Consider the following 25,699-nt stretch of genomic DNA (forward strand, 5'->3'; position numbering starts at 1 on the left):
GCTGGGTCTGGTAATGTTTCTTTCTATGTGGACAGCAAGCCACAATTGCTATAGCATTGTCTCTTATTCTGCCTCTAAGTAACCATAAGAATATGTGAACTTGTGAATACTTGTGTATGAATATGTGAACTTGTGAACACATCAATATTGCTTCACTCACCAAGTATCTTTAGACTTCCATTCCCCACTCCATCTCTGGCATACAGGCCCCAATAGATACAAAAGAAGAGCAGACTGAGAACTGGGGACAAAAAAAAACCCAAAGAACTACAATGAAAGACAAAGCAATAAATACTGACAGGTGAATAAGATCACAATACGGGGAGAGGATAAAGGTGGATGAATAGAGTGACTGGATAAAAGACAAGGGGACAAAAAATCAGAAGCTAGATTTGATTAAATAAAGATATTTTTAGTGCTGCAACCTCTACATTATATGTGCATCATTTGTTTTAGTCTTTCTAAAAAGACAATGAGAAAGAAACAGTCTCCTCAAGTGTGTGTGCGTGTGTGGGTGTGCGGCAGCGCAGCAGTGTTAAGTTACAGTTCTCCTTTTCTCACCCTCGACTCCAGCTGCAGTCATAAACATCTTATAGGTTGTATGGAGCAGCTGTCTTCCCTTCAGATTATCTAAAAGAATTACAGAGAGAGAGAGAGAGAGAGAGAGAGAGAGAGAGAGAGAGAGAGAGAGAGAGAGACTTCTTAAAAGTACATTCATTCAAAAAAATGTCCTGTATATTGTTGTATTTTTGAGTTTTTTGCAAAATTGTCTTCATTTTTTTTCTGACAGGTAGAGTAAAAAATTTATCAGATTTGTAGATTAAAGCAATAGTTAAAAAAAGTAATTTACACAATTTTACACTTACTCCAAATGTGGTCAATCAGCCAAGACCTTTGCTGTCCACATTTTGTTTCTTTAGTTTAGCACTATAGCTATGAGGCTAATGTTGCAAACAAACACTAGAAATCAATAGTGACTCAAATCTTTTCCATAAATACAGTACTTTTCTTAACTCGCTCCAACCACATCCAGGTCTGCATCAAGGTCACACAGACTTGTCAGTGTGGTTTAAGGCACAATATGATTTACTATGAATTATAAAAATGAACAAAACTACACCGTGTAGCTGATTGCTGTTGGCAGCCATTGTAGACAATATGTGTTGCGCAAAAATCAGACTCTCCTCACATGCACATCACTCAGTATAGATGCCACAGATTATGTTTGTGATTGCTACTGTTTCTTTTTGTTAAGATTTGGTTTTGGTTAAGAAGTAGAAACTGTGTATATTTGATATTTCATGTAACCATTCCTATAAAGATGGTGTGGTTTATTTTAAATCTGCAAAAAATTGGGTTGCATTGAATTAACTAATTAACTCATTAAGGAAACAAACTTACATGCAAAGTAGCAGGAGAGAGTGAACACTGTGGCAAATATCACTAAGAAAGTGATGTCCGTTTCCAAAATTCCTGACACAGACAAAAGCAAGACAGGGAGAAAGAAATGTCCAATCAGCAATTAGAGCATATACTGTAATTAACAGCATAAAAATGGTATAGAAACAAATAACACATGTGGCCCACACATGAGTAAGTGTGCAGTTAATTCTCATTTTCATACAAAAACTTCACCTTTTTTTTAATGCCATTTGAAAACATTTGATGTTCATTTGATAACAAATGAACCAATAGAAATGATGCAAAATATTTAGAATATAACATTAGCACAAACTAACCTTAGTTAGTTAAGAAGATAACTTTAGGTTTTTTCTATTAGTGTTTCAGAGATACAAGGTTTTCAAAAGTTACATACACCCTGCTTCAGTTTAACATGACTGTAACTCACCAAACTCATCTGCAGAGAAATGCTGTGTCCAGAAAGACTGCCCGTTGGTAAGTTTCATCTCATACTCCAACTGCAGCCCTCCTCCCTGTGTGAGTACGTGTTTATATGTGTGTTTGGTGTGTACATATGTCAGAGTGAGAGAGAGCAAGAGGGAGAGAGTGAGAGACAGACAAACACTGCGCACACAAAGAGATTATCTATAAAGGACTTCAAAGCACCAGACCTTCCAGTTGTTGAGAGGATTTGAGAAGGGTTTGAAAAAAGAAGTTACGCTTTGATTGCATTTGGCAGGAAAACTCCTCTCTTCATCAAAAGGGTGAAGAGCATGAAGCATACACTGTCACAAAATCAATGTAGCCAGAGATGGAGTGAGGCTAGAGGAGGGAAGGGATGAGAGAGAGAGAGAGAGCAAGCGAAGAGAGAGTGAAGAGAGAGAGTAAGTGAGAAAGGAGGGGTAAGGAATCAAAGGCTGGAACACATGACAGGATTTGTGAAGAAACAAAGGGGTACAAAACAGAAAAAGTAATCAGATCTCTTATAGTCTCTGATGCTCACGCGCATAAGAAAAGAACAAGCATCAGTAAACACTTCCCATAGATACAAAAGCCTTGACCTCAGGTCTATTAGAGATGGGTAAATTTTAACACTTTAGATGTCTGCCCGCAAGACCCACCACAATATCTTGTGGCACAGGGCTAATGTTTTAGTGTTATGTGTGGGAAGCGGGTGGTTAACCAACCCAATGTGGGAGGGAGCAGGACAACACATGAGGGTGTAAAGAAAAGCTGCAAATTAATTTCACATTTCTAAGCCGCTTATCCTTCTGGGTCGTGGAGGGGAGCTGGAACCCATTCATCATTAGGGAGAAGGCAGGATACAGCCTGGACAGATTGCCAGTCCGTAGCAGGGCAGACAGGCAGACATACACACACACTTAGGGGCAATTTAGCATGTCCAATTGGCCTGACTGCAGGAGGAAACTCACACAGACACAGGGAAAACATGCAGAACCCAGGACCTTTTTGCTGTGAGGCGACTGCGCTACCCTCTGCGCCCAACGTGCCACCTGCCACGAAACAATGAATAGCTCAAATAATATGACAACACCCACTTTATAAATGGCATAGGTGGACCATTCTACCTAATTAGTTTGAAATGCGATCCAACAGTAAAAAATAAATAAATTAAAAAACAGTTAAGTATTCGAACATTAGATATTTATGTTATTATCTACTTAAATCCAAGGCATTAGTTGAGACAGTAATAAGCTGAATATATCACTGCTGTCGGAAGAAAAACCTTGTATCTTCATTTTTGTCATTTTTCAGTTTTTGAGATAATTTGAAAATGCATGTTGCCATTTACATTGTGTGTAAATTTCATGATGAATGGACTGAAAGAAACGGCCCAAAATGACTTGGAAAAAAGTCTGGTTCCATTGACTTACAATAAAAGTAAAGTAGGTTTTTCCTTTTCCGTTTATCATGAGTTCATTTTTTTTTAAATAATAAAAAAAGACTTGCTGTCCTTCATTTTCATGTCGCTACCGAAAAAAAAAGAGTTTAGAAAAGTTTAAGTCCATAGGCGGAGCTTTATTTTAGCCACACCCCTGCATTTTAGAGCAGGAAGTGAGACTGCATCCCTGTGCCTCATGGCCACATAGTGAGCAATTAGATCTTATTGTTTTGAAGTAAATGTGTCCCAAAGTCTGAAAATCAGTGAAAGTGATCTTTAAAAACTGTCCCTACTTAAACATATGTTCTTTGCAATTAAGCATCTTTTTGGGCCAGATTCATAACATACAGCGGCAGATTTACGGTGACGTTATGAGCAAATAGCCAGTCGGCAAGATGTTTGCTCATTCATCAACAAGGCTCACCAGTGTGTTTTACCACTTGCGCAATGTGAGTCATGGTGGCACATTTCCTTAATATGGCAGTATCGATTCATAAAACGGCACAATACCGCAAAAAATTAACGGATAAACCACTCTGACATTAAGAAGCCAATGTGGATTAAATTATATTTTCTACAATATTCCCAAAAACGTTTGGTCACACTCAGCTGATTATCCAAAATATTTAAAAGACACATTTTGATCTGTTTGGATGGAGCAGCAGGGCAAACCTTCTTCTTCTGTTGTAGGAGGTTCGGATTGTTCAGATTGGCAGATTTAACTGGCACTTCACTTAAAACTGCCGCTTCTTCCTGGGTCAAATTCAGTGTGTGGTGAATCCCCCTTCTATGTACGGAAATAAGGGTTGCACTGATACTGTAACGATAATGTGGTGGCACTTCAACACATTATTTCCAAAGACAGAGATTTTATCGTTGGTAGATTGCGAGTTCAAATCTCAGCAGTTCCACAACCAAGAAAGTCAGTAATTACCAGCACATTATTTGGGATATTTTCACTAATACCGATAAAACCATGGATCATATTATCAGCCGAAAACATCAGCCGATATTATCAGCCAACCAATACATCATACATAATTATCCACAGCAGGACAGCACTTTGCATTGTTTGTTGAGCTTTATAATGACATAGGCCTTTGCAATGCTGATATAGACCTAGAGGACCAATCTAACTAATCACTGAATGTTTTATTGCATCTTATGATCACAAGTCTTATTTAGGAGGCTGGAAGAATTAAGGCATTCAAATCATCCTACATATATGAATCATTTTTGGTCTAAATAATACAGGCTAATCTTTAACCAGATCACTAATGTGTTTTCAATATACTGCAAGGTGTTTTGAGTATTGCAATCACAACCTGGAGCAATATAATTGCTAGATGATATTTTGTCCATATTACACAGACCTATCCAGAACAAACTTTCATTCCCATTCTTAATGTTTGTTAGAGTGAAAGTTCCATTCAATAGGATCAATAGTTTATCTGATTAATTGGCATGTTTGCTACTTTTTCAGTTCTGCTTCTTTTGAGGACAGTCTTTGCCTCTAGTCCTGCTTTCAGTAAGTGAAATACATTCTCAATGGGATCCAGGTCACTTAATTTATTTGGCTAGTCAAGAATATATCACTTTCTGGTCTTGAAAACTACATAATTGCTTTAGGTGCATCTTTGGGGTCACTGTACTACTGCAAGCTCAAGCGCAGCAAGTTTTTGATTAGATCTAAGCAGGTAAGATGCCTCTGTACACTTCAGAATTCATACTGGTGCTGCTTTCTGCAGACACAGCATCAGTACAGACAAGTAATCCGGTTCCACTGCAGTCATACATTATCACAGCCCATGTTAGAGAAGAGGTGTTCCGCTTCATTTTTTTAAGGTATAAGATAATGTTTGTTGCATCTGTCCATAGGATTTGTCCAAGCACTGTACAGGATTTTTAATGTACTTTTAACCAGTATAATCTGGCCTATCAATTCAGGATGTTTAACAGTGGTATGCCTCTTTTGAGGTTATTGTGTGTTCTTCTTGCTCAGTCTACAGACTGGAGAGTATTCTTGAGTTTTTCTTCATGATTTAAAGTATTTTCAGAGATCTACCAGTGTTCTCACTGCTAAACTCATCAGCACACTCTTGCATCTTAACTGTGCGGCAAACAGCTGGTTTTGTCTCTGATTAATTTATTCTGATTTTTCAGCCTGCTTTGATGGCCTGCTTCCCAGGCACTATTACTTGTTTTCTCCTCACGTGGACAGACATCAGCAACAGACTGTAGATCGAAATAAAATCAGCTTTTGTTAGCTCTCTCTTGTGCATGAACTAATGATGCAAAAAACACAGCTGACAAAGAAACAACCGAGCAGCCAGTACGCTGACACATTTGAAAGGGATAGCAAGATGGGATACAGTCATATGGTAAGTATACTTGATGAAATGGCCAATGAGTATAGATATTAGGTGAATGTTTAATAATATAATATTAAATATTTAATGTTTCGCATTAACAGTATCTGTAGTTTGATTCACTACTCACCCCACATTTGCTGAGGGCGATGTACCACCATCTCTCTCTAACTGAACGAAAACTGCGCCCCCCGACACAGCTCAGAATTTCTTCATCTCCTTCTCCTTCAACCTGAGGCGTGAAGAATTACACTCACATCTCAACATCTGTCATCATCTCGCAAACTAAACAAGGTATGAATCTTTTAAATCTCCCCACTAGGGTGTAAATTTCAATTTGATTGGATTATAATTCTCAATTTGGTGCAAAATCTCAAATTGAAGCGTGATTTGATTATTTTGTCAGGATAGTTTTTTCCACTTTTATGTAAATGCAGTGAGTGGATATGAGTAGATTAATTCTTAAATATTAATGTAATCAGTTGAATCACGATTCAAACGATCAGACCACTACTTACAACACATCCGGACCAGGTGTAGCGGGTGGTGAGGTTGATGACTTGGTTGTTTTCGGGCCTCAGGACCGCCTCCTTCTGGTAGCAGTCCTGTGGTACATACACAAATATCCTCTCAACATAAGTTTGGCTTTAGCCTCTCGTGTGCTTAAACGAAGCAGGTAAAATGGAGAGAGAGCAGGTGTCTAAAACTACATTGACGGCTGTAGGTAAATCAAACTGTGGATGGGCACAGATGCATCCATTAGCACATCTAAAACACAGTGGTGAAGAGTTTTATTCAGTACAATACGCCACCTTATGTTCATAGAAACAACCAACATAAGCTATAACTCATTTTCTTTTAAACACAGTCTGATGAATATTAGGCTATATTGTATGTCATTTTTCATTCAGAACATCATTTCTCCATCACAACATGCTGAATGAAGCTGTGTTTAAATATAGGTACTTATTTGATTTACTGAACATTTCATCGGGTTGGACAGTATCCACAAACATCTCCGTACCTTCAAAACATCTCCAAATATTTCTGCAGTATTTTCAAGCCACCATTCAATGAATGTCACACCATTTATCTGACTATTGCTAAATGTTAAAAGAGTGACGCTAACTAGGAGAGAGGAGATTGTTAGCATTAGCTTAGCTAGCATGACAACAGCTCTGCTGACTACAGGATATGTTCCGATTCTAGTTCAACTAAAGTTAGTGTAGAAGTCATTGGTGAATACATGTGAATTATTAATAATTTATTGTACTTTACACTTTTCACTCTTCACTCTTGTGATAAAGTTGCTGTTGTCTCTTAATATTATGAATATGATATGAATGTTGATCTGCTCATAATGTTAATCTGTATCGTTATAAAGTGAAAATATTTTTAAATAATAATTTTAAATTTTAACCCAGCAGTTTCAAATCCCTACCGTTAACTGCAGTTTCACTATAGCAGCTGTTTTTAGACTGTTCTGTGCTGTTTCACTACCACACCATGGCTTTTCTCGAGCTTTGTGCTAGGGGGGGTTGTTGCCTTCCCTTCTTTGGGGCCCAACAACTAAATGACCCCCTGAAGTTGGCGCCTATGTCTGGTAATTTTTACCACTACTCCTCACTCAGCCCTACCACTGGAAGAGTTTTGTACTGAAGTGACTGAATTTCAAAATCTGCGATATTAATTCATCTGTAGCAACTTGAATATTTTTCAATAATGACAAGTATTTCTGATTTTTTTCACGTAACATCATTTGCTATCATGCAATGTCACACTACAAATGGTATCAGTATCAAGGTAAAAATTCAGATATCCTGATAACCCTTCTTTGTACGGTGAAGTGCTGCTTGCCTCTGGTTCAAAATGGATGAGAATGTCCTTGGAAGAAGAAAAAAGATGGCCACATTAAACACAATCACTCATGCAAGCAACACTCTGGCCTTTTGGAGACTACAGCTGAGTGTGTAATCCACAGACCAGCATAGCACTGCAGATACTTCTCATCTAAGCTTGAGTGTCCTCCGCATCACTCTCTCACTCCCTCTCCCGCACACAAACACCCTCACTTGCCCCCTCCACACACTCACACAAATACACAGCACACTCAGTGTCTGCCTCACCTTCTCTGGTCTCTTGTATACAGCTGGCCACTGTGAGCTCTCATCAAAGTAGAGCAATATGTTCTGACAGCAGCGTGACTGAGAGAGAAAGAGAGAGAGAGTGAAAGTGAGAGACAGACACTTCACAAATGATCTCTCCTACCCAGTCTCATCAAGTACATAAGACAGGAGGTGAAAGTGAATGAGAAAGACTTGAGGGACTGACTCTTGTTTAAACGGTTGCTAGTGGAATGAGTCAACAAAAGAGAACTAAACTAGAAACAGGGTATAAACGAACAGCTATTTTGCTCCATATGGTAGCGGTAAGCGCTAATTTATTAGAAAGGTAGCGTGAATAACTTGTTTGTTCCCAGGTCACCCTGCTATACTCCTAAAAATGAAGGTTCTTTGAGTGATGCAGTAGAAGAACCACTTTTAGTTTTTAGGAAAAAAAACTTGGTGAAGAATATTCATCACCTGAAGGTTCTTTAAACCTTTAAAAAGTTCCTCACACTCACAAAATTTCTTTTTTAAACATGGTTCTTTAGGAAACCAAGTGTTTTGTTTTCATTTGACATCTCTCAACCGTCCCTTCGTGGCACCATTTTTTAATAAGCGCAGCTTCCATTAATTGCTAGTTACATTAGCATCATTGGGCACGATATTAATTTGATGAAATCTGGTCAATTGAACTTTTCATTTTCGGCCTGCGAATACGTTTTTGTAGCAACTGTTGAGGGATTCGACACGCTTTACAAAACGTTGGAAAACGTCCCATTAAACTTCTGTAATGTAGAGTTGGAACTTAGATTTGCTCCTTAATGCTGAGTTTCCAGCTCAAAGTGCTGTACTACTGAGCTGAACTATGTAGCGTACCAAAACAACAATGAATCATGCTAACATTAGCTTATACCCTTCATATGCATTCAAAATAAATAGAACTTGAAATTGTCCAACCTCGCAACTGTTGCAATGACAGAACACATTTGTGAGCAGAGCATGAATAGGTCAATTCTACCTTGATCTCTGCTCAGCGAGACAACAGGAAGTCTGATGTATCACCCAGGGATTTAAACCACCAAGACTATTTCTAGTGTCTTGTCAGCATGACTATTACTTTACCTCTGTGTCACTGCTATATATAATAACAGTAATCGAATAACAGTAATTTGCTGACATAGCAATAAAAGACAAAGGACATATAAAGACAGTTAGATGTTCCTCCATCTGTATTGCCTGCAGTCTTACCTTAGGATAGCGGAACTTAAAGTCCAGTCTGCCAGAATCAGTGAGGAAGCAAAACCTCGTCAGAAACACCCAGTCCTGTAAGGGAGGAAAAAAATGAAATAGTGAGAAGGTAAAATACACCTAGGGGTTCATGGACAAATGATAAACTGAGATGTTGCACTGGTAACTTCCATATCTGTGAAGGCACCAATAACGCTGATCACCTTTTAGAGCAACATATGCTACCATCTAGATGATGTGTTTTTAAGGGACACCAACAATTTTAAATCCACCTTTTAATAAACATCAAAGCTTCAACCTAACACCAATGTCTAAATGGTAAACGACGCTGGTAACAAGGAGGGAGTAGCTGGTTAGCATTAGCTTACTCTGCTTATTCTGCTCAGAAAAGATTTGAATCTGACTAGCAAAAGCTTTACTCACACCACAGTACAGACTGATTTTCAGCTAACCAATGCTGAAAGGACAAAGATTCATATCTGAGCGCACATTCGAATGACTTACAGAATGGCACAACAGATGGAAAAAGAAATCGTAACCAGCCTCACGAGTCTGCATCAGTGCGGAATGGCACAGTACAGCCCTGAGAGCCATTTGGCTCAACAGTGGAAAAGAGGCCAAAGAGTGCAGATGCTAGATTGGCCTGTTTGCAGTCTAGAATTTTCTCCCACTGAAAATGTCTGGCACATTATGAAATGCAAAAACAAAGGTCTCATGAAGACTTGTATAACAAGAAGAATGGCAAAAATGGTTTGTGTCTTCAGTCCCCAAACGATTATTACATATTGTTAAAAGGGAAAAAGATGTAACACAGTGGTAAACATGCTCCTTTCCCAACCTTTTTGGAACACGTTGCATGCCTCAAATTTGGAATGAGCATATATTTACAAAAGCACAATAAAGTTTATAAGGTAAAACATAAAAAATTTGGGTTTTGTACTGTTTTCTATTTAATATAGGGCAAAAAAATCATTTCACATACTGTTCCAATTCTTTTGGAATTGGGTTTGTAGAACTATTCAGTCCTAGACATTGTTCATCTGCCTCACGCTGAGTTCTTCATGTATTCATATTAACATGTCATGGCAGGCTTCCAACAGTAATAAATGGTTTTCAAGTCTCATTTTCACTATGACACACTTCTAACAGTAGTCACTGGTTTTCACAGATCTGTTTCTCATTAGTTACTCTGATAGGCCACAGCAGTTACAGTAGTTATCAGTTATCATTAGTTAATCTACAGTGGCAAGAAAAAGTATGAGAACCCTTTGGAAGTAGTTGCATTTATGTATAAAGTCTTTTTAAAATATGGTCTGGGCTTCATGTAAGTTACAATAAAAAACAAACAAAATCTGTTTCAACTAATAACATAACAAATAATATATTGTTCTTGTCCATACTAATTACATCTGAATTCACAGAAAAAGTAGTGAACCCCTAGGCTAATGACTTCAGCAAAAGCTAACTGGAGTTAGCAAACCTTGAGTCCAAAGAAATGAGACTAGGTGTGGGTTAGAGCAAGTCCGACAAATCATTTTGAGTTCAGGATTCACAAAAAGCATCTGCTGATGTTGATTTGCCCAAAGCTGGAAAGGGTTACAAATTGACCTCAAATAGTTTAGGTATTCATCAGTGTACAAATTATCGATAAATGGAGACGAGTGCTGTTAGTACTGTGTCTACTCTGCTTAGAAGTGTGCGCCCAGCCAAGATTGCTTCAAAGACACAACACAGAATGCACATTGAAGTTGAAAAGAACCCTAAAGTAACAGCTTTGAAGGAATGATTGGAACTGGTTAACACCTCTGTTCAAGAGTTCAGTAAAGTATGGTGGAGGGAGCATACGGCTTCTTTGCTGCCTCTGGGCCCAAACTGACTGCTACCATTGAGGAAAAACTGAATTCCCAAATTTATAAAGGTATCCTACAGAATCATGAGTGGCTGTCCGCTGAAGTTTACTAGAAGCTGGGTGATTCCTCCTGAACGCGGTGCAAGTCTGATTCGCAGCTCCAGAAGCACTTGCTTGAGGTGGAGTTATTCACTTCTACCAGCACTGTGAATGTTTAATTGGTGTGCACAACAAAGACATGGTAGATTGTAATTGTTTGTGTGTTGTTAGCTTTAGCAGATAGTTTTTTTGTCTGTAGTCATTATTTAGATAAAGATCAGATCACATTTTAGGACCAATCAATGCAGAAAACTAGTTTATTCCAAAGGGTTTGCATATTTTTGCTGCTGTAAATACGTCTGTTCAATGACAGGCTCATTTCTTTTCTTAATCCATATTCACTAATCCCTTAAACCCTAAAGGCCAGTATATGTCCCCAAACATCAGCTTCTTGCTCTCATAACTACATAACTTAGAAATTAGATCATAAATAAATCAGTCACAGTAACGTTAAGAACTGAATAAGAGGATTCAAAAAGGTTCATCTTCCACTGACTTTTTCTGGCATGATTAGTTGTTGGTTGTTGAACATACTGCAAGTATCACGCTCAGGTGTCCTCTTTTTGCTTCCTTTTCTTTTTCCTTTTGGTATCCTTAGATCGTTTTTGCATTTGTCTCTTGGATTTTGTAGACAAGACTGCAATAACTGGAGTTAACTCCACTTTCCCTCCCACTAGCCTTAACTATTCCTAGCCTGAAGCTAGCCGCTGGTTCTCTCCAGTGTCTTAATTCTACTCCCACTAAAATTAGCTGCAAGTCAAGCCTGCTGTCTTTAGAACACTCCTACAGTCATATGTTATGTGCTTTTAAATTGGGCTGGATGATTTCATACAGGCTTAAACAAATCCCTTCACTGGACTGAAGGCTTCTGTGGTTTATTACACATCCAAGCCACTAAGTCGCAAAATGAAACCAGCAAGCCCTCGTTGTAGGCCGTCCTGCTGCTCTCTGCATCCGATGACTTATCACACTCTGAGGTATACTTCTTGGATGTTTTGATGCTCAAATCTGCCCTGTGGCACTGACAAGTCATTTCTGGGAACACTTTGCTCAGTGGGCCACATCACTGCCAGATCCATTTGCCCTCTAGGCAATGATAACTCTGGGCCCCAGGGTGCAATTCTGGTGTTGATCCCCAGTGGTCTAAATTCAAGAACTCTCTCTTGCTGTCTTTTTAGATTTACAATCTACTGCTACTTCCTAACTTCATGGAATTACAATTTGGATATGATTGATTTAAATGCACATTCACAGGAATACGGAGTCAGTTATATTATAGGTCTATACTGATAACACTAAAACAGGACAGAGAATAGAGAAGGGAAGGTGGAGAAGGTAACAACAAATCTAGAGCTAGCCTTGTGCTGCTGATATTGAAAATGCTACCATATAAAGTGTATAGGGTAAGGCCATACAGTCTAAACCACAAAATACCATCAAGGACACAAAACATATCAAACCATTCTGCTGACAGGGATGCAGTCTTACTTCCTGCTCTAAAATGCAGGGGTATGGTTAAAATAAGGCACCACCTATGGGCTAAATCTCTCTGTATTGCAGTAATGACGTGAAAACGTGGGACATCATTCTTTTTTTTTAATTTATGTAACAAGTCAGAACAAATGAGCCGCTCACGGATAAAAAAAAACAGTTTTGAGGTTTTAATGAATAAAGGATGTTCCATACCCGTAATGATTAAACAGGAGAAGGAAGTAGCAGCCAAGTCAGCAGAATCTTTGACAACTGAAAAATTAAACTCAGGATAAATCAAAATCTTTCAATTTAACTTCAAATCAATAAGACTGTTAAAGAAACAGTACAGAAAAAGTACAAAAAAAGTTATATTTTCACATGCTGGAATTTAGGGGTTGATAGCACTAAATATCTGACTGGTCAGATATCCATTCAGAAAAGCCAGATATTTTCAGAAAAAACAGGATTTTGGAAAACTTTTCAAAGAATTCTATGTAAGCTTGAATATTAAGTCTTAATTAATCAATTAATAATAAAGTTTTAGGGGTTTAATGAAACAAAAACCTGAGAAAAGCATTTCAAAGACATGGACAGTCCCTGGTTCAGAGAACCGTACTGTACAAAAATAGGAAAAATCTCAAGACTCAAGACTCAGCCATTGTCTAGATAAGTGTTTCCCAAACATGTTCCCGGAGACCCTGTACAGAGTTGATGTTAGTGTGTTAGAGCAGGGAATGCAGGACAGAGTGCATCCAGGACCAGTGTGGGGTAACACTAGTCTAGATCAGAGTTCCCCTTTAAACACTGTGAGCGCACTGTGAGCTACTGTGAGTGAGGTCAGTGGTTTTGCCTGAAGGTGTTGTTTACTTTTTCCAAGACACTTTCATTTGGCTTTTACTGGAGACTGGCAAAAACATACCCTTGCCTGCAAGGAGTTCTGAAAATATGACCTGAAAGACACAGTGGATATGTGGCAAAACAGCATGAAACAACATGAATCTGTTTGTTAGGAGTGCTGTTGGTTCTCACTTGGCTACGCCTGATGCTATTAAAAGTGAAGAATTTGGAGTGAAATTACACTTTCAGAAGAGGAAATTTGGTCTCCTGAGTTGCTCACTTGGTTCTATTACCAAGTTTTATTCCCAGCAATGCCATCCCAGCTATCCATCGCCAGGAGGCCACAAAAGCAAAACTGCCACTGCTCTCACTGAATGGGAAGAATGACTCTGTTCCTAGTTAATAAAGAGCATTGCTGGTGAAAAGAGTTAAAATTCATTTAAAAGTGTTTTTCTATTTAGAAATTCCAAACTATTACACTTAGATTGACCTATTTCTCAAACAGTTTCAACAGTTTACAAACACCCCAAAAGAAGAATTAACCCCTTAAATGGCCAGAGCCCACTTAAGTTTTATTATACACTTCTATAACCTAAGAATAGCTCAGCCAGTTTGCAGTGAAGTTGCTGTAGTTACTGAATAATAAGCCTTAGTATGTGATAAATCTAGGATTTTAAAAGATCAAACAAAAAGTGAACAGTCACAAGCATCAAAAGCAGGATATATATGGATCATTCTACTGAACTGGTTCAAAATCAGATTTCCAAACCTGTTTCAGAGTTTATTTGAATTGGACTTTGAATCATTGAATCATTTTGCTTTGAATGGCCTTATATCTTATTTTTGTTTTTTTATTAAAGCAAATGACCAAACAGTCTATTTTGTCACTACCAAAACAATTATAACACTACTGAAACATTCAGAAATATTAGCTATTTTTGAGGGTAAATCAAAAACACTAGCCAGTACATAACTACCAAGCACAGCTCTGAACAGTTGTGCACACTCATTATATTTTTCATTCAAAACACAAAAACATTTATTTACTGTTGGGACACTTTTACTTAAAAAAAATGGGATGTAACTGCCAAGATGTAGCTAAAATAAGGCACCTCCTATGGACTACATCTCTCTACTTTCTTCCCTAGCTCTGAATGCCACCACCAAGTTATTTAAAAAATTCTGTTTAGGTGTTTATTCTCCACACAATAAGCTGGCAATTAAAAATTCTGTGTGTGTCTGCAGTCTCCATTATTTAAGGTCAACAGTGCTCAAATCCACACCACGGAAATCCCTGGCAAAAACCTGCAACCCTCAGCCAGAAAACAGAAACTTGAGGAAGAAATGTGTCTTTCAACAGGAAGGCATTCCAAAGCACTTGGCCAGAGCTACACTGGAGCAACTTAAAAAGAGAGAAAAATATACTTGTTTAAGTGGCCCAGTTACACTGAAAAAAAGAACATGTTAATTGTACTTGTTTCAAATGTAAATCAAAAGTAAATCAGCAAAATTTTACTTTATTTTTTTATTCATGTGTACATGACGCACACATTTAAATCAAGTAAATCCAGTGCATTGCTTTTCCCAGCACTGACCATAATTCTACTAAATACTAATAGTTCCATTCAACACATTAGAATGTCTATTAATACCTCCAAAAGAGGACTTTTTATACCATCTCCTTTACCTCTACATGCCTACTCAAAACATGCACCAGTTTAGACATCTCTCTCCTGATAACACGGGACCTTATTCACTAATATCTTCCTAAAGTTTTTCTTAAATTTGTTCTTGAGAAAAGTCTACGTCAGATTCATACGTGTTCTTAAACCGCAACATTTTTTGCACTTTTGTGCTCTTGAGAGTCCGTTGAATGGTTGGTGAATGAGGCCCACAGTCTGTACGTTTTTATGCTTCAGATAATTGTGTCTTTCAGGCTCTTTGCTCACATTGACATTCATACCATTGTTGATGGTATCTATGACGACACTATAGGACTCCTCAAGGCTTCTTGACAAAAGTAGCCTCTCTGACCAAAAACTCAGTTCAAACAGATCAGAGTAGTGGATAAGGGTAATGTTACACACACACACACACACACACACACACGCACACATACTGAGGTCAGTCAGCCTTAGTCAGCAATCAGACAAATTCCCACCCACACTAAGGACAAAACTCAATTTCTTGCCACTGTCATAGCAACAGCTACATGCTGAACTTTGCAGCTGCCATGGAAACCAACAGAGGTCCAACTCTTATTATGTCTTGTTTAAGGCACTACTTTTATCTCTCCCTCTTTCTGTTTAGTATCAGAGCAGCAGTTCTTCCCCAAAACAATTCACTTTAATACAAGACCACAGAGCATTACTTTCCTGGTGCTGTTTTCATGCTCTTCTTTACATGTTCTTCCTGTACGTATAATAAATGTCCGGCTTCTTTAGCCTTTTTCTTCATTCTCATTGACAAATGTAAAAAGTAAATAACAAAATGCATTCATCTAATTGGTTATCTCATCATAATTCACTGCACTGCAGGATCAGTGCAGAAGCGACAATCCATGTGTAATTTGAAGGCCTTAACACAATTAAAAAAAAAAATAATAAAATGTACACAATTTTCCCCACATATGGCCACGACATAGTGTCCAAACTGTGGCTTGGTTAGGCATAATAAGCTAATCTGGCTAGCTAACATGCTACAGAATATTATAGCCACCAGTTAGCACTATGCAAGTGTATAGCAGTTAGCACAATGCTAATTGGTGGGTATAAGCTTCCATTACTTCCAAACAGATCCAGTGCAAAACTAAAGAAGCAACACCAAACATTCCTTGGCTGATCAACTAAATTTGGGATAAGAGGGAAATTGTGTTAAAAAATCAGTTTATCAAACTATCACTTTAATGCCAGTGTGTGCCAGATTGTAGGTTTCCCCTAGAAGCTGTCAAGCACAGAATCTCCATCAGCAATAACTCTGCCTCTAATGGCTTGGAAATTTTGTTTTGTTTTGACTGAGAGAATCACTGTGAATAAACAAGTCAATAAGTCTTAGTATCACTCCAAACAAAGATGATTCATTCGTCGTAACAGCATAGCTACTGTTATGTTTCCATGTAGGGTAGGACAATGATGAAATCTGTATAGTGTGCTCTTATCAAAAATCAATTACTTTTGGATAAAAACTGATAAACTGGTATTGTATCTACATAAAGCTACTTCCAGTTTGTGTATGGAAGTTGTGCATAAGGTACATGTTCAAGCAACAGAGAAGTTAATTTATGGCTGTATGTACATATGCACTGGAATTGCACTGCTATCTGAGACATGCATAGTATGTACAAAACAGGCATTAAGAACATTAAAAAAATGATATTCAAGACATATTAACGATACACAATATGCCTCACAATGTTCAGTTTTAATTCTTTAATACGCAGTTTGACAATGCTATCAAAATCATAACTGCAGTGATTTTTATTCATTGTTTCAAACACTGCACTGCATTAAATACAATTAAAATGACTAATTACACTCTCTACACAATGGAAAGTAGCTGGTAGGTGTTCTTAAATCAACAATATCCACGAAATGCTCAGAAAAGCACACTGTGACAAAACGTGACAGAATTTACTGATATATACTGAATATACTGATCAATATCATCAAATACGCAGAAATGTTAACTACACTTAGCCATTTAAAAGTGTGATCAAAGCTGTTTTTGAGTGTAAATTGCTGCAAGAAGCTTTTCTATTAAACAAATTCAAAACTTTTACACTTACACTGACCAGTTTCTCAAAACATTAATGAGTCTGGTAGTCTGTGCTTTAACAGCACAATATCTCTTACAGGAGTTCAGAGGAGAGAACTGTCTGTGGCCAGGGTGGTTGGAATCTTAAATAATAGATTGAGCTTTACCACGACAGTGGATGGTGTGGATCTCATCGACTGAAAGTAGGTCATATACTATAGTCCCTTTGCTATTACCACAAACCTATGTAGTGAAACTCTCATGTATTGCTGACACACTACTGCATCACATCTGAGGACACTTTCTACGGTCCTGTGATAAAGGTTTTTGAGGTGCCACCACCACATTCCTGTCAGAACCACAGAAAGTTCAAGAGCTTTCCTGCCATTTTTGGAATCACTATACTATTGTGACCCCAGGAAAAGTCAGATATAGATCCCAAAAGCTTAAGCAGTGGATTGTTTATATTGCTGTGTCATTAAGGCTAATTGGGGCTCTCTTTGGGTGTCCTGAAGTCCACAATGAGTTAATTAGTCTCAGTGTGTATTATGTGTTTTGCCTACTGTTGATCTATGTATTCCTGTGTGGGCATTGCTGTTGTGAAGTGACTTGCGGTTTGAGAAAGGTGCCATACAAATCAAATTAATATTATTATTATTGTTGTTGGTTCTTGGGTATTTAGACTCATCTGTTGTCATTTATTGATCTAGTTTCATTAATGTGGCCATAAACTCATCTACCTTGTACTAAAACTCACTGGTTTCTCTTTGGAGTCCCCCTACCTTATAGGTGCATTGTCCAGATGTACAAATACAGACTGCAGCCCATCTGTTGTCAGTCACACAGAAAGTTACACAAAATGCACATGAGAAAGAATGGACTACAGTAGTGGTCACCAACTCTCCTCCAGGAGATCTGCCTTCTTGCACAGTTTAGCTGCAACCTGCATTTAACATACTGTTCTCAACTTTAACATTAATGCATCTCAACCAGCCAGTCAAGCACTCCTAAAGTAGTTAATTTACTGGAGTATGTGTGGCAGACAGTAGCTAGAACTACACTCCACAGGAAGGTAGATCTCCAGGATCGAGGTTGGAAATCACTGGGCTACAGTCTCTAACTGAACACCAGCAAGGTGGGCCTTCAGGGTCGGTGTCTCTTCAAAAGTGGCCATTGAGTGTAGCTGACTATACAGCCTGAGACAGCAGCCTTGGGCAACCCCCCCTGTTTAACAAGATCACTTTAGAGGACAAACTGCCAATTTTCACCAACTGTTGCCTCCCCATGAGGAAATTCAATATCAAGCTGCAGACGGAATTCTGGTAGATTGTTTTCTCTATGGTCCAGACCTTTGCACCAAATCAGACCTAGTTTGGAGCAAATGTCTGGACTTCTGAGTCAGGTATAACCATATTTTCCCAGTGGAAACACGTCTGTTCAAACAGTAGCTGACATTTGATGTGACCACTTCTGTATATGCTTTTAGGTCACTCACTCCAAGTGTTTTATATACTAATTGACATATCCAAGCACACTGCGAGTTCTTGCTATGTCTGAACAGCACTTTTTAGCACTCTTTAGCTTCTGCTAACAACATGAGGAGGACACAGAGGCATGTTCAGAACTCCCAAAGGGTCACTGTGAAATGAACAGCAAAATTGTGTACAAGCAGCCTCTTGTCTTTCACACCTTTTTGTAAAGCAAGCTGAAGTAAGCTGCAACTTAGGACAAGAATAAACCATGACACTGTAAATAACTTTATTCTGAAGATCAGAGTATCTGTTTGGCTTTCTGTGTTGCATTTGCTGGAAACAATCCACAGAGTGTCCTGTTTCTGATCAGATCTGACAGAAAGCGATGGCTTGACTTCAAAACATCATGCCATCTCTATAATGGTTCCTTTGGTGTGGGAAGCTGATAGTCAGCAGAATAAAGGGTCGGTTTCAACAGAGACCTCAAGAGAGAATAACAGACTTCCTTTTCATTTAAGTGGTCCTAAGGAAGCCTTCTATTTATCTAGAGCTACACTTTTTATTTTTGGATTTCTACAAAATTTTTACTCCTAAATTTAGTCAGTTCCACCTGCCAACAAGGTCTCTTCCTATCACATGATGCTTCCAAGCTGTGAGGGTTAGGGTTAGCATGTGCTTCCTCCGAACCACATGAAAGTGCTGCTAACACGAGGCCAATGGACAGCTCAGCACACTTTGAGGAGAATGCTAACTACCTGTTCTTTTATGTGAGCTGACAGACACCTGCATTAGCCTGAGTGATGAGGGGAGAGGGAAGGCCATCCTACCCACCCAGAGTTAGCGAGGCCAGTTATCATCTCCGTCCATAAGCAAACATGCCCTTAACTTTTACTGTATTTAATTTAAATGAATTCCATAACCATCTGGTTTGGTGGAATGAGCTCAACTCCAGTGAATAACAGTGACGAAGCACGCTGCCAAAATAACAGCTGACCCCTCTCATCCTAGACATCAACTCTTCCAGCCACATCCCTCTGCTAGAAGTTTCAGGCCATCAAAACCAGCACAACCAGACATGCTCACACCTTTTACCCAAGAGCTATAGCGCTCATACCTCACACTTTAAACTTAAACTGAACCAACAAACCTTCCTTACACTATTACAATATCACTCCTCCTGTAGCATAATGCTTACTTGCACTACTGTACAAGTAAACCTTTACAAATGTAAAGGTAAAACTCTTTATTCTATATTCTACATATTGTATTTTAGTTTACTTTTCCCTTAGCTCAGTACTGTTAATAGTCAATGTGTTGTCTGGTCTGTTTAGTATGTTACATGACATACGTGTGTGCACTTACTAAGACAAATTCCTTGTATGTGTAACACACTTGACGAAATGAAGTATTCCGATTCTGATTCTGAATGTGAAGAGGCTTTGCTCCAAGTGATTTTGGAGCATTTGTATTGGTCCATTCATCATGAAATTTTCATATGACGTAATAGACTGCTGCCGTGTTTAAATGATGTATGGAAACATATTTTTTTTGAACAGCAATGTTACACTCCCTTGGACCCCTGGCCACAATTAGATGTGGCATCACTGGACATTGAACATCTAATTTCCCAACGACAGGACCAATAAAATGAAAGTGCTCTTTATGTATTTTGTTGCCGTCATGACAAAAACTCGTATCTCTAAAACTGAAACATTATAGAAGAAGGAAAAAAAGGGCAGCTGTCATGTTTGAGGTTTTGATATGATAGTGATGTTTCCAATCATAGATAAGTAAAGAAAAAACATGGAAAAAGTGTTTCATAAATGGAGGTTAAATGTACCTACGCTGCTATGTTTTTGTGTTGTGGTGCACTGTTACCATATGTAGTGACATGATGTCACCAGTAGTGTGAGGCTACAAGCAGGAAAGAAGCTTTGGGTTCCCCTTTAAGGAATGTCACACACACGTTCCAGGAAGTATAAGTGCTCTCAGTCATTTAGTAAGTGTCAATCACCCAGTATAGAAGATATTTACATATTTACAGCAATGTTAAAGGCTTAGAAACAAAACTGGTTCTTAAGGTAACTTCATTAGCTCCTAAGCTAATATCCAGCAGTCACTCGTGCTCCCAGCCTTAACATCAGCCTGATGCACATAAATATATTTAGAGGCTGCGAGGCTAGACAGACTATACACGATGGCTCCAGTCAGCAAACTCCTACACTAACTCGAGTATCTCCTATGGCAGGGCCAGCAACAACTCAGCTCTTTTGCTGCCCTGTTGGGGCTCCACAGCAGAATTAGATGTTTAGGTAAAAACAAAATAGTCTTCATTTGCAGTAAAATAAAGCTCTGCTGATTGTTCTAACACAGTTTTAACAATAAATGGTCTTAAACGCTGGAGTTAATGTACGACTGCTAATCCACCAACCTTAAACTCTGAAGGCTGGCACGCAGACTGCTGGTCACCATAGCAATGCAGACAACTGACTTGCCTAGCAATGCTCAACGTTAAGACTAACATTGACGATTTGGAGACGAATGGACTTATTTGCATTTATAATCATAAGCTCTCACCTGGTTTCCTGATACGTTTAATCTGCAATGAGAAATTGTCAAACACTAAAATGTCGCAAAGCTGAATTCAGTTTCTCATTCACCAGCTTCTTGTTCGAATTTTCCTGTTCCACCTTAAATGGTGCAGCAATTACATTCTGCCCCCACAGGCACAATTTAACGTGGAATGAAAAAATTCAAACAAGAAGCTTGTGAAGCTAACCTCTAAGAACCAAACCTTTTACAGAGTGAAACCGCATTACATGGTACTTTTTCTTAAACAAAAAAAAGTGATGAGTTATCCGGTTATCATGCGCATGTTAATTCAAGAAACCACGTTACTCAACACTCCACCCAGCTGCTGTATCTGGCCAATCAGAGGCAGTTTCACCTGCTCTTACGCTCTATATCTACTCGCTAAGCCTCATTAAGAATTAATTACTAATCAGCTACTCGTGTCACCTTAACTCCGCTGTGGCTGTAAATAATTCATTACTGTGGCTGCACAATAGACAGCATATAAATACACTTGCATGCTCACTCACATTCACACACAAACACAAACATACTACACAGTTTTGCTGCACATTCAAGACATTTGGTTTAGTGACTAAAACATCTATGCCAGAATTACAGAAGCTCACCTTTTGTGAATTAATATGAATTAGTGAGATTAGATCTCATTTAGCATTTGTCATTTATAGGTTTATGTGAGTTCTATGTCCATATAAAGGGTGGACAAAAACATAGAGTGTCCTGTCTAGTCACTTCTAAAATCGTGAGCAGGAAAAAGTGGTTTGTGTGAATCCTGTAATATTCGAGTTATATATGACTTTTGTCAAGAATTTGAAGCTTGTGACTGAATGGCTGAATGGCTGAATGGCTGCAAATCTCTTGTGGTAAGGTTACAATCAGCTGAGGAAAACATCAGTCACAGATCAGAGTACTGAAACATCAGAAAGCTGAAGAAGAAGAAGAAGAAGAAGAAGAACCTACAGAGCAGAAAGATCTGCTGTTTGCAGAACAATAATTTCACAAACTGCAAACCTCTCACAACAACTGAAAGAGAATCCAGTAGGAAGTTAGTACAGTCAGAGCGTTCTCTGCGGAGAGAGAAGGCAATGACAAACCTCTGTCAAAGGGAATAAGGGATGGAAGGATAAAAGTGTGGAGAAAGCAAAAAAGTGACACAAATCATACTTCACGCTTGGCATTCTCTCGACTTTACTTACTCGTCTTTTTTTATTTTTTCGCTTTTGGATGTCTGTGTTCAAAAATGTGTGTATACATTCATAATCCCTGCTCAACTGATCACACATGTTCTTTTCAAATCTTCAACAGACCCTCCAGTTTAATTGTAACCTTTTCTCAGCCTCAGAGGCTCCGCCCACAGAGTTCATCAGACCATCTGGTGTATACTGTGATATTGCCATGACAACAATGATTCTTTCAGCAAGACATAAACTATACAAAGTCATACATATTCCAACATTTTCTTTGTTGTCACCAACACAATGGCTGGTGGTGTCTCAGCCATTGTAATCCACATTGTTTCACACAGGCCTCCTACAAGTCTGTGGTCTGTCGGTTTGCATTTCAGTCAAATGGCCCCTAGGGGTGGGCGATATGGAAAAAATAGTTTATCGTGTTAATTAATTTTTATGCTACGCGGCCAATCTTTTGACACACAGACTAAATATGCTAGTAGTGTCACATTTAAAATCTGCAATAAAAACCTATAAATACAATAATTGTTATACAACATTTCACATACTAAACTGCACTAAATCCAGTTAAACAGGACTAAGTTTGCTCTCTTGGTAAAGAAGCATTCAGTTGGTCAGTGTTCTTTAACCCCTTAAAATCCCAGGCTTATTATATACTTAGGCATATTATTCAGTACAGGGACTTCAATGCAAGCTGGCTGAGCTATTCTTGGGTTATAGAAGTGTGTAACAAAACTCGCTGGTGGGTATTGTGTATCAGGATAACAAAAATGATCACCATCATGATAAATTATCATCATACTGCCCACCCCTAGGCCCCTTCCTGTCAAAGTAGGCAGTTCCTGGCCACTGAGCTATGAAAACTACCAGACTCTGTAGTTATACCTAGAAGTCTGGCTTACAAGACTAACAGCACCCAGTCCTGTTTTTGCAGACATTTCTTTGTCGCCACCAGTCTAGTAGATTAAAAGTTATTGTATGCCTTTCTTCAGAAGCAAGTGGTTTTGTATGTTGGAAATAAATTTGTTCTGTAATGAATATTAATAGAACATTTTGCAAAATAAATGCTAGAGACATTAAATGAATGCTAAGGATGTACTAAATGGAAAAAAAACATTTAGTATTCAGCATCACTGAGTGAAATGCTTAGCTAGTTCAGAGACCCTCCCTAATAACAAGTTTCACGTTGACATATGTGACACTACAGAATAAAAATGGTCTATAAGCTCTGATTCTCATTGACATTATGTAACTAGCTAAAGGTTTCATTGCTATGCTATTACATTGCTATGTGCTAGCTACGTTCAACTTATTAACAGCTATTTCACATTATAATCTAGGTCCTGGCAATATGACAACATGTAACGTTATCGTGATGAATTTGGTCACAATACAATATGCTTTTCTGAGCATATTGTGTATATCGTCAGCTTACAGAACACTGAACAACTCTTCACAATGTTTCATTATAAAAAGAGCAAAATCGGTCCCCTTTAACTGGATGTAGTGCAACACAGTATGTAAGATATTGAATAAAAATCATTGTATTCATAGTTTTTTAAATGTAGAACTACTGGTTCTATTTTTTGTTACAACTTATCAGATCGCTGAAAAAATAAATATCATGACAAACCATGTATCATGCAAAGTTCTTGAAGTTATTCAAGAAATCACGTTATTGCATTTTTACCATATCACCCACCTCTATTATAATCCCTTCTTTAGACTTCATTACATCTCTAGTCAGAAGCCTGTAAAACTGCTGTCCAAGCTGCAACATCAATATGCATGAAAAAAGTGTACCTCTACCAGCCATCCAGATTGTCTGGCACCTTACTTACACCAAGGAGGTGAGAGCAACCCTGTTCTTGCCAGTTAGTGAGAGCAAAGTTAGTTATGCCTGAGCTGCTTTCCTTTATATCATGAGGTCAGTTTTGGGCCAAGCAGCCAAAGTGTCAGTGAATGTTAGAGTGAATAAGTAGTTGAGCAGATCAACCCACGGAGTGAGCGAGTGGTTGACTGAGTTAGCAAGAGAATAACTGGGTGTCTTTGCTATTGCCAAGGGAAACAACAAAGATTAATGGTGTGCTGAAACACCATTCTTGTCCAGGCTTCAGCACCTATATTCAGTATCCGTTAACACAGAGAAGAGAATAGTGATGACACATAGGACACTATTTGCAGTGTGAGAGGAGAGATGAGTAACTTCGTAAGCTTGAAAAAGATAAGATAAAGCTATATCATACTCTTTCAATCTTTCTTAAAATCACTACCTGAACTGAAGCCTGCAAACAGCCCTGTACTGCAATCCCCATATGCTCTGAACTTCATTATAGCAAGCTCTGCACTTTTCTTTGTCCTGTCCTGCAGTACAGCTGAACACGAGCTCCTGTTTTTGGCATGGAATGAATTCTTATACTCCGTATATGGGGGGGGGCAATTGCACATACAATTTATTATATGTGCATACATCACTATTGTGAAATGACACAAAAACAACTCCAATTTTGATTCCAAAATTGGCGCCAAAAATTAAATCCCAGGAATGTGGTCATCAGAATTAGTCAGACATTCAGCAAGTGTGTCATCATTGGATTTGGCCCCATAATTTGATCAGGAGAGAGAATTAGGGGGTGGGGGACATGCTACTCTGGGGGCCTTCTTCCCCCAAGTTACCCTTAAACCCTCCCTAATATGGCATTTCACTTTTTACAGGAACTATGTAATGACATAAACTGTCCACTTTACTAGACACACCAACCTTGCTGATGCTACTTGTAGGTGTACAGTTAGAAACTGTAGCCCATCTTCCTCCAGGCACAATTAGTGTCAGTCACTCTCTAGTCCTTCACCGGTGGTCAGTTTCTGACCATAGGACACTGTTGGCTGGATATTTTTGGTTGGTAGGCTATTCTCAAACCACCAGTCACATTAAAGTGTTTAAACCCCAGCAACACTACTACGCACACACACTATTACTACTACGACACTATCATGTAAGTGTCTGGTCAGTGGTGGTCTTTTTCCATTGATGGACAGGGTACAGAAGGGGCTGATAAATAGTGTAAAAACAGAAATGCTACAGTCAGTAACTGTATACCAGCAAGGTGCACCTACGGTAGATCTACCTGAAAAAATGGTCAGTTAGTTGTAGCTATAAGGTACCTAATATACATATTAACTTGGCAACTCAGTGTAGTTTTGATGCAATAAACCATGATGTACATAAAATAATCTCAAGACAAAACATGATCAAATATCAAAAAATCTTTTGGAAATATACAGAGTGAAGCTTCTTTGCTTTTACGTCTAATAAATTCAAATTATAATGGCACGCTGAACAAGACATTAGTCTGATTTCATGTGTTTATAAGAACAGCACTAAATATTAATTAATGCATGTTTAGT

At 38.4% G+C, this 25,699-nt stretch overlaps 1 protein-coding gene across 1 annotated transcript in view; it reads right to left on the minus strand.

Moving 5' to 3' along the window:
* The window catches only part of tmem145 (transmembrane protein 145), a 46,446-nt gene that overhangs the window by 16,829 nt on the left and 3,918 nt on the right, over positions 1-25,699 (minus strand). The window contains exons 2-9 of the mRNA XM_036558892.1: positions 9,027-9,101; positions 7,800-7,877; positions 6,192-6,278; positions 5,804-5,905; positions 1,850-1,934; positions 1,402-1,473; positions 562-630; positions 161-241 (exon numbers count right to left, since the gene is read on the minus strand). Of these exons, the coding sequence (XP_036414785.1) occupies positions 161-241; positions 562-630; positions 1,402-1,473; positions 1,850-1,934; positions 5,804-5,905; positions 6,192-6,278; positions 7,800-7,877; positions 9,027-9,101 (649 nt within the window). The remainder of the gene's footprint in view (positions 1-160; positions 242-561; positions 631-1,401; positions 1,474-1,849; positions 1,935-5,803; positions 5,906-6,191; positions 6,279-7,799; positions 7,878-9,026; positions 9,102-25,699) is intronic.

Source organism: Colossoma macropomum, unplaced genomic scaffold (genome assembly GCF_904425465.1).
Source record: "Colossoma macropomum unplaced genomic scaffold, Colossoma_macropomum, whole genome shotgun sequence".
Classification (NCBI taxonomy): Eukaryota; Metazoa; Chordata; class Actinopteri; order Characiformes; family Serrasalmidae; genus Colossoma; species Colossoma macropomum.